Consider the following 10,501-nt stretch of genomic DNA (forward strand, 5'->3'; position numbering starts at 1 on the left):
TTGCCACTTCTCAAAAAGTTGATCAGAGTTACGCTACATTCACACATCCATGTGACACATCCTAGTGCTGTTTTTTTTTTTCTCGGACAACACACGGACCCATGGAATTTCATTGATCCGTACACACATCAGTTTTAAAAATGTATCCTTTGTGTCTTATCCGTGATATTCAGAGCTTACTCAGAGCTCATTCAATACTCATCATTTCTGCAGTGCAGGCTTGGCCATTGTAGTCTATAAAATCATAGAATGTTAGAGTTGTAAGGGACCTTCAGAGTCATCGTGTCCAACCCCCTGCTCCTTCCATTGAAGGAGAACTCATCGCCTGTTCCACTCATTGATCACTCTCACTGTCACATTTTTTTTTATAACATCTAATCTGTATCTTCTCCCTTTCAGTTTCATTCCATTGCTTCTCGAATTTTCATGAGCAAATGAGAATAAGGATGATCCCTCTACACTGTGACAGCCCTTCAGATATTTGTAGACAGCTATTAAGTCTCGTCTTAGTCTTCTTTTTTGCATGCTAAACATTCCCAGATCCTTTTTACTGTTCCTCGTTGGACATAGTTTGCAGTCCACTCACCATCCAGGTAGCTCTCCTCTGAACTTGCTTCAGTTTCCTGATGTCTTTTTTAAGATGTGGTGACCAGATCTGGACACAGTATTCCAGATGAGGTCTGACCAAGGAGGAGTAGAGGGGGATAATTACTTCACATGATCTAAACTCTCTTAATACATCCCAGAACTGTGTGTGCCTTTTTTGCTGCAGCATCACACTGTTGACTTATGTGCAGTCTGTGATCTATTAGTATACCCAAGTCTTTTTCACACGTGCTGTTGCTTAGTTGTACTCCTCCCATTCTGTAGATGTAATTTTCGTTTTTCTTGCCCAGATGTAGATTCTAGCATTTCTGCCTGTTACATACCATTCTATTAGTCACTGCCCATTGTTCAAACTTATCTACATCCTTCTGAATCCTCTCTCTGTGTTCTCTAGTGTTAGCTATCCCTCCAGCTGTGCTTTGTCTGCAAATTTGATTCGTTTACCTTCAGTTCCCTTAAGGTACCATCACACTTAAGGCCCCGTCACACTAAGCGATGCAGCAGCGATCCCGACAACGATACGACCTGTCAGGGATCGTTGCTGCATCGCTAATACATCGCTGGTGAGCTGTCAAACAGGCAGGCTCACCAGCGATCAGGGGAGCAACGATATCGTGGAAAGAATCGTTCCACGATGTCCTGCTCCCGTTACCAGCCTGCTGCAAGCAGGAGCAGGCTGGTAACTATGGTAAACATCGGGTTACTAAGTGCGCGTGTGCCCCTAGTAACCCGCTGTTTACCATGGATACCACTCTGCTACCGTGCGCTGGAGCCTCCGCTCACAGTAGCAGAGTGGTATCTATGGTAAACAGCGGGTTACTAAGTGCGCGCGTGCCCCTAGTAACCCGATGTTTACCATGGTTACCAGCCAGATCGTTGGTCCCGCTGGTCACACACAGCGATGTGTGCTGGCCAGCGGGAGGCCAACGACCAAAAAATGGTCCAGGACACTTTGCAACGATCAGCGACCTCACAGCAGGGGCCTGATCGTTGCAAAGTGTCACACATAGCGACATCGCTGGTGAGGTCGCTGGTGAGTCACCAAAACCGTGACACAGCAGCGATCTCGCTAGCGATATCGCTTAGTGTGACGGGGCCTTAAGTGACGCTACAGCGATCCCGACAACGATACGACCTGTCAGGGATCGTTGCTGCGTCGCTATGTGGTCGCTGGTGAGATGTCAAACAGTCAGATCTTCCCAACGACGCAGCAATGATACGGCGACCCGTAGCGACCTGTATAATGATGCAACGCAAATGCACGCCTATGTGTCTCAGTTCTGAGTCACCAACGAGGTCGTTGGTAAGGTGTCAAACACACCAATGCATGCTACCCAGCGGGACCTCAACGATCAAAAAATGGTCCAGGCCATTTCGACACGACCAGCGATCTCACAGCTGGGGCCTGGTCGCTGCTACGTGTCAAACGTAGCGAGATCGCTGCTGAGGTCGCTGTTGCGTCACAAAACTTGTGACTCAGCAGCTATATCGCTAGCGATCTCGCTTAGTGTGACGGGGGCTTTAGGGATCTGTACAACTTGGATGACACACAGAAGATAGACTTTGTACTTCAGTTTTTCATTCGTGATTAACTGATCCATTGCTAAGAGTCGATGGATAAAAAAGTCCAGACAGTTTTCCTGTTTCAGTGAAGAAAAAAAAAAGGGGGATGAGAAAAAAATGGATGCGTGAGTACAGCCTCAGGGCTCATTCAAATGTCCGTACACATTGGTATGAGCACGAATCTCTAATGCACGGACTGGCCGTGGCTCTCCCAAACCCAAGGGTTCGGGTCGGGCGACCCGCAACCAGTCCAGGCATTGTGGTCTGATCTCGGCAATCTGAATAAGCCCTAAGCATGAAGGATGGGCCGTCAAAGACCTGACGGATTCATAATAGTTTACATCTAAAGTAAATCATAGTGGAATTCTGCTTTAGCTCATTTGTGGCGCACAAACTGCCCAAAAGCAGGACCCGTCACTGGCACAAATTTTGTTCTACACCCCTTTTGGTTGTGGATCATTTGTCCTCTAGCCAGGCTGTCATAGAATATATTTGTGGTTAAACTGAACTAAGCAACTAAGCTGATCTTCTGAAAGATCATGAAATAGTTAGTAAAATATACAATGTCCTCAAAAAATGAAAACTTATTATTGGAAATGTGATTAATGTCATTAATAGTATCTCTTATTAATAAGTGTATTTACTCTGCCTAACATTTAAGTCAGCCCATACATTGTAGAAAAATTATGAACCTCTTATGCTCATTCCAGATTTTTATATCTCTCAGGAAATCACATTCGACAGGACAGCATGGAGCCCAGCGAGCATTGGGACGATGTATCCAACTGTAGATGTGGAGATCGACTGAAAACGCTGGAGCAAAGAGCTAAGAGACAGCACCACCGATGTCTGGCTCATTCTTTAGTGGGGACCCCTAACTATATCGCCCCAGAAGTTCTCTTGCGTAAAGGTGAGGAGCATCACAAGGCCCAGAAATCCTCTGTCGATATGATAGCTGACCATATTCTGCTTTCATCACTTGGAGCCATTATTTCTGAGAAATCCAAAATTGATCTAATACTTTGCACTGACGAGGGTCAATACCCCAAAACACTGTGTCTGCAAATTGAGATTCTGGTTTGGCTTTTATCCTTAGTCATATTGCAAGGTTTGTTAAAGGGTCGATATTGACTTTTAGGATTGCGACTTCCAATAGGTGGAGGTAGAGTTCAAGTCCTCTTCCTCTCTGAAGAGACAATTTGCATATTTAATTTTCCAGAGGAGCATTGCATGGCTTATAAGTCTCCTCACGCTCACATGCCAGGCCTGGCTTGTCACTCTCCACAAGGAGAAACATTACCCCTTAGATCTTAAACGATGACTGACACAGCTTCCTATATCGCCAAGTTCCTGATCTAGAAACGATAACTGTTGCTTAACCCCTTAAATGGCGCTGTCATCATTGACAGCAGCATTTCAGTGGGGCAACCTCTAGCAATTTGAACGTCCATCTGCCCCCCACAATCAATGCAAGTGCGGGACGTTATGGCAGCGTGGGGCCTGCTAAAAACCCCATTGCTGCCATGCTGGTACTCCTGCAAAGATTCACAGGAGACTGTGAATTTCACTGTATCTTGCATTACTGTAGTATTGCAATGTATATAACAAATAATCAAATCATCACAGGTTATAAAGTGAAAAAGAGTTTTTAAAAATAAAAAAATGATCCATTTTCCCCATTGGAAAAAATAAAAAATAAACATATTTGGTATCGCCATATCCTCAAAACTCTGATGTATCAAAATGTTAAAATATATAATCTGTACGGTAAATGCCATAAAATAAAATAAAAAAATCCAAAAAGCCAGAATTGTTATTTTTTTCGGTCGTCACACCTCCCTTTAATAAGTGCAGTTAAAACATATGAACCCCTAAAATGGTATTAATAAAAATTACATCTGGCCATGCAAAAAAAAAAAGAAGTCCTCACACAGTTCCAACAACTGGAAAATGGCGACACAAACCAAATTTCAATTTCTGTTTTTCTTTCCATCACTCAAACAATACAAGTTTGGTTTCGCCATAACCATAATGTTACAAGGTAATTTTTACCGCATACTTAACTCCTTGAAAATAAAATAAAAAAAAAAAACAATGGTGGAATTGTTGCTTCTTTTCACTATTTCACAGAACTTGGATTTTTATCTCCTGCTTTCTAGTATGTTGCATTTTTAAAATAAATGATCTAAGGGGTAAGGTTTCTCTTTGTGGAAAGTGACATGCCAGGTCTGGCACGCCAGTATGAGGAGACTTAAACACCTTGCATGCTCCTCTGGGAAATTTGACCAAGCTTTTAATTTTGGCCCTCTGTGTATTTGAGTTTGACATTCCCGCTCTAGTGGATGGACTCTAAAAGTGAACAGGCCTATGGACAATATAATGTATGTACAGTGTATAATGACCATGGAGTGAGCATCATCACTCTTTGTGTAATTTACAGACCATTATTACATGGTAATATATAGTAAATAATTATTTGGTTATATTATTAGCACTTTAGACTTTATAATTATATATAATTAAGGAAGAGTGACATAACCTACCTGCTGCACTGTTTGCTACACATGATACCTTATGCTTATTTTTAATCAGATGGTTTTATATGTATTTCTATAATAAAATCTATTATTTTAAAATTACTTATGCCTCATTTAATAGAGACATTATGGCTGCTCTATTAGTGTTTTGTATGCTAATATATAGGTATTTTCTTCTGAACATAAGAAAAAATAAAAGGATTAACTTTTTTTTTTTTTAAATATTGTAAAATCAAATTTACTTTGTCATTGAGTCAAATGCCCAATGTTAGATAACTATTTGATGGATGCACGTTTATATGACATGTAATGAATCATGAAAAATATTTAATAAAAACAGAGTTAAAAAAAAAAAAATATTGGAAAATGAATGATCACATAATAAACTCCTATTTGCTGGCATGAATGCTCCCTTACCACGGTCTGCTGTCATTGTGCAGGGTACACACAGCTCTGTGACTGGTGGAGTGTGGGCGTCATCCTGTTTGAGATGCTGATCGGACAGCCTCCTTTCCTTGCACCCAACCCAACCGAAACGCAGCTAAAGGTAAGAGCCCAGATCGCTTCATTTTTTTTCTACATATATATCAGCAATTATTCATTCATTCATTAATTTATTCATTTGTTGTTTATTCATTTATTTTTACATTTTATTTAAGCTAAAATTCACCAACCTCAATACAGAAAAATGAGTAATTTTTTGGCCGCGGTTCAGTCCAAAAATTACTTTTTTTTTCCCCTGAACATAATTACAGTTCTATTCACGTAATATTAGGGTTATACATTTGCCATAGTTGTGGAGAATTGTTTCTGACGCGTGCCCATAGAATCTTGTATAAAGTAATAGAGTGGAGGACCTCACTGAATCTCAGAATGGATAGGTCCGGCGAGTTACCCAGAGTATTGCTGTGCAGGAAAAGCCCCCTGTCCCTTTGTTTTCGCCCCCAGGTTGGACTCCCACCAATCATAACTGTATGGCATACGCTGCTGATCTGCCATTATTAGATGTGAATACACCTTTAATCTTATGTATTCTTCCTTGTATTTTGCTCCTTTCTTTGCTGTTCTTAGATCCTTGGTGATATGTAATCAGTAGTAACAAAAATGGCTTTGATCTAGTTTGGTTTGATCTCAGAAATTATACTTTCTTTTTTTTTACATCAGTTGTATGTGGTATTCTATGCGTTAACATTGACTTCACTTTTGTTTTTAAAGGTAATAAATTGGGAGAACACACTTCACATTCCCTCCCAGATCAAGCTTAGCCCAGAGGCGACAGATCTGATCACCAAACTTTGTTGTGCCGCAGAGAACAGACTTGGCAGAAACGGCGCAGATGAAATTAAAGCCCACTCATTCTTCAAGTCCATTGACTTCACCTCTGATATCCGGCGGCAGCCAGCACCTTATGTCCCTAAAATCAGTCACCCAATGGACACATCCAATTTTGATCCAGTGGATGAGGAAAGCCCGTGGAATGAGAGTGGGGACAGCACCATGGCTTGGGACATTCTCATGTCGCCTAATAACAAGCACACAGAACATGCTTTCTACGAATTTACCTTCAGAAGGTTCTTCGATGATAATGGCTATCCATTCCGCTATCCAAAGCCATCAAGAATGGAGCCCTCCCCGTTTGAAGAATCTAGGGAAGAAAGTCAAGAAACAAGCGAAAGTGAGACAGAGAATTGCCAACCGGTCTATGTATGAAATGGCTCACTCCTTGTATGCTGAAAATCTTCTCCAGTGAAGCTTGTACCCATGACCGATGCCCATCTCTGTCCTTAAGATGGGTGGCCTTCGGATCTTTATCAGCCTCATGTCGAAATACTGAGGCTTTAGGAAAATGGTGCTTATCTGGATTGATGCAGAGCATTGGAAGTGTTTAGGGCTTCTTGGCATCTCACCATTTGTACCTTTAATATGGAGGCTGTTTCATGGCATGTAGATGATACATGTAGATGATTCGCTACCGGCAAAAACCAAAGACAATGGTACCTGTACCATGTGGCACCTTTTTGGCATTATTCCAGCCAAGTAACAGGATATCATAAGTGGACTCGTACTTGGCTGTAGACCTGTGCCCTCCTATGCAGCACAGTTAAAGCATAGCAATAACCTATGTCTTTCCACCAGTTTTCTTCACGTCTGAAGAATATTCTGATTTCCCTGACTGCATCTTAGTTCATTTTTTGTGAAACTTTGGAAAAGGGGTCCAGCATTTTCAAACACCTATCATAAATATTCTGTGTATGACTGAACTGTGACTTGCGGGAGGTGACCACCGCAAGGAGGACCTAAGGGGGGGAAATCCTCAGTCCGCTGCTTTACTTACTTGGTCAAAAATATTTTTACGGATATTGAAGGAGATTTCTCTGACTATTGTTATTATTTTTTTTGTTTCTTACAAACTTTATAGATCTTAAGAGACTTCTGTTACAGCCTCGAACCATTACCCATATATTTTTCAAAAGAGCACTTATATATTTTCTAATATTGGTTCGACCCTCGCTGAGTTTATTGGATATATTCGCTGCAGTTAGAATGCAGGATATAACATAAAAAAAAAAGGTTCATAAGTAAAAAATTTACTAGACGGCGACATGACAGTATTTAGTAGTGATTCAAGGGTAAAACTCACATTTTATATTTCTGCCATTCCATTAGTGGTTACATTTTTTTTTTTATGAACTCTATTGTAAGTGGCTTATATCTGTTCAAGAAGCTTCTGTGTGAATGGAAGCCTTGATGTTTGTGTGATCAGAGCTTAAATTATTGAGGTTAAACTTTCTACTTTGCTGGATTCTTCAAAAAACTTTAATAGGTTCATATATCTCTTAGGGCGCAGTCAGATCGACCCGAAATCGGAACGCAGTGCATGGACTGGCCGGCGGCTCTCCCGAGCCGAGTGTGACAGCTTGATATATTTCTATGCAGCCGTCATGATGATCAGGTAGAGAGAGACGTCTGCCAGACCGTGCACTGCGCTCCGATCTCAGGCAGATTTATACGACCATCTTACTGTGTCCTTAAAGTGAATGTACAGCTTTAGAAAGACATAAATGTATTTTTCCAAAAACAGTGCTATGCCTGTCCATAAGTTGCATGTGGCATTGCAGCTCATCCCTAGTCACTTCAACTGAGCTCAACTACAATACCGATCACAGGCCCTGGACCGGTGTGGTCATGTATTTCTAATACTAGACAACCCCTTTAACTAATATACAGAGTTCAATATTGTTAATAATTATTTGGCTGTTTCCTCAAAGGGGCAATGAGGTCTGCTAATGCTGCAAATCTCCATTAAAAATGTATTATTTACAGGTTCCACCTCTGGGACGCTCATCTTTCACAACACCATGGTCCCAATTCATCAAGACTGGTGATTTTCTAGGATCTGGGTCTTGATGAGGGGACATAGTGGAGTCAGACGCTCCTGATTCATTAACAGGTGCACTCCTTTCAAAGAATCTGGAACGTCTGATGAGTGGTGTGCGCCTCTGATGAGTGGTGCGTGCGTCTGATGAGTGGTGTGGGCCTCTGATGAGTGGTGTGGGCCTCTGATGAGTGGTGTGCGCCTCTGATGAGTGGTGTGCGCCTCTGATGACTGGTGTGCGCCATGTGAGAAATGTTACTCTACTCAAGGTCTTGAGTAAGACTTCTGGTATAGGGAACGCCACAGCTCGTCATGAATTACATGAGCTGTGGCATCATGCCTCCTCAGCACCCCCATCCTGCCCATTTCGGTAGAGCCAGCACGAAAACTCTTGCGCCAAAAGTTTGCAACTTTTCAAAGTTCCTACTCCATTTTGAGGATGTAAAAGCTTTGGTGAATCGGGACCTATAAATTCTACATCTTTTTTCTGTTTGAATTTGCAGAAAACTGCTTTGCTTTTCTCTAATTGACTTTAATGGAGAGGACCATGCGCAAGCCAAGCTACCTCTTCCTTTTTCTTTATTCCACAGAGAAGCGGCTACAGCAAATCGGCCACTTCACATACCTGACGAGAGGTTTTGTGATAGTAAAGAACTATTAGATACGCCACAACACTAAGCCATGATTGTCTACTATGCTCTGCAAGTGGCTTATTTCATAACCTTGAGCAAGGTCACCACACCTAATGTAACCCCTAGTAAAAGTGAGATATTATTCGAGAAAAGCTAATTATTTTTTGTAACCAATATATATGATAGAGGCGACAGTATTTTTATCAAAAATTTCCTCTTGGAAGATATTTCCAAAAAAACCCCAACAACACTTTTTAGGCCTTTTAACTTGGGTTGTCAAGGTTTGGTACAAAAGTCTGCAGCCACTCTGCGACTGCAGACTGTGGAATTGTGATGGTGCGCACACTGTCATGATTCATCGTTTTTTTCCGAGACCACATATAGGCAACTTGCTCACTTTCGATCACATGCTAGACACATGTTAGTCGGCTAGTGACCGCAAGTATGCATACATGCGGTGACACGACCAGGGGGATAGTGATTGCGTGTGCACTGAACACTGTCACGATTCTGCAGTCACTTAAAGTGACTTTTAATCCCAAGCCTGGACAACCCCTTTAAACCCTGTTAATGGAATTTACTAACTCGAGAAAAAAAAATTAGAAAAAAAGTTTTAAAAAAATAAGTTTGTAAATTGTAAATGAAACAGATTTATATATAAAGTTTTAGATCTATATATATTGATACATGAGATTGCACCTAAATAAATAAAAAAAAAAATCCTAACGTAGGAAACGGCCTTTAACCCCAAAACATGTGACATCTTTCTTGTGCAATATGAGTACACTATATATATATATTTTTTTTGTTTGGTATGTTTTATAGGAGTGTTTGTGCCATTTATACATCCTTTCGTACTTGGCTGCTCTGTAATTGCCTGGTTGGTTTTTGGTAGGACGTGTGAGTAAGTGTTTGCATATTGCGTGGTTTTGACTCTTAGGTTTTATTGTCCCCATATTCGCAGGCCGGTCCTGTGAGACTGTAGGAGGAAGTAGGAATTGTGAAATGTGGTGATGTGTATAATAATTGTGTGTTTGTCCGTGCGAAGGCTGGACCAAAGGATGATGAGCATATCGGGAAACAATGGGTTTGATGTTACAATCTTGGTTTTTTTTTTGCTATGCACTTGTCTTCCGTCCAGCTTTTGTGTCAGGGGAGAGGAAAATGGCGGCTCTCAAGGGCTCTGCTGGAGAATGTGGATATGTATTTTGTGTAATATATTCTGGATTGTTCTGTATGTATCTCTATAACCACATTGAAATGTACTGGTCACCTGCACGCAGTATAGACAGTCGTGTCTCGCTGGGGTTGAACCTTCATCATGTTGGTAGTTCTCACGGACCGGCCGCCTGGACCGTGAGCCGGTGATGAGTACGTTGCAATAATTGAATGATTTTGATCCTCACCTCTCTAAGGCTTTTGCATTATCAGTTTTAATATATTGCTTATGTGAGAGAGGCTTCTTCACTAAATGTATGTTCTATTTTCAGACTCAATAAACCTGTTGGATGGACATACATCGGGGGTTATCCGATAAGATTCACTGTTATTAAGGGAGATATGGTGCTTCATCAATGACTCAATATCAATTTAGTCATTTTTTTTTAATACACATGCGGCAGAAACAGTGTCAGACTGAAGAACATTGGGACCACCAGAGGATTTGATTCTGAGGGCCCACCTTTCTCCCCCACTCAAGAGCCCCATGCAAGGTTTGCACTATGAACTCTCTTGAAGGAGAAGCCAGGACCCACCGGAGGATACTCCGTTTCTCTGGTGGGCCAGTC

The 10,501-nt window shown here is 41.4% G+C and overlaps 1 protein-coding gene across 4 annotated transcripts in view; it reads left to right on the forward strand.

Annotated features, from left to right (window-relative positions):
- Positions 1–10,233, forward strand: part of LATS2 (large tumor suppressor kinase 2) — a 63,733-nt gene extending 53,500 nt beyond the window's left edge. For all 4 annotated transcript variants that reach the window (XM_073662330.1, XM_073662315.1, XM_073662324.1 and 1 more), the window contains 3 exons: positions 2,897–3,079; positions 5,147–5,253; positions 5,922–10,233. In XM_073662330.1, the coding sequence (XP_073518431.1) occupies positions 2,897–3,079; positions 5,147–5,253; positions 5,922–6,416 (785 nt within the window). In that variant the 3' untranslated portion in view covers positions 6,417–10,233. The remainder of the gene's footprint in view (positions 1–2,896; positions 3,080–5,146; positions 5,254–5,921) is intronic.
- The last annotated feature ends 268 nt before the right edge of the window (positions 10,234–10,501 follow it).

This window comes from Phyllobates terribilis, unplaced genomic scaffold (genome assembly GCF_046119375.1).
Source record: "Phyllobates terribilis strain yellow unplaced genomic scaffold, ASM4611937v1 Scaffold_2__4_contigs__length_985480577, whole genome shotgun sequence".
Lineage (NCBI taxonomy): Eukaryota > Metazoa > Chordata > Amphibia > Anura > Dendrobatidae > Phyllobates > Phyllobates terribilis.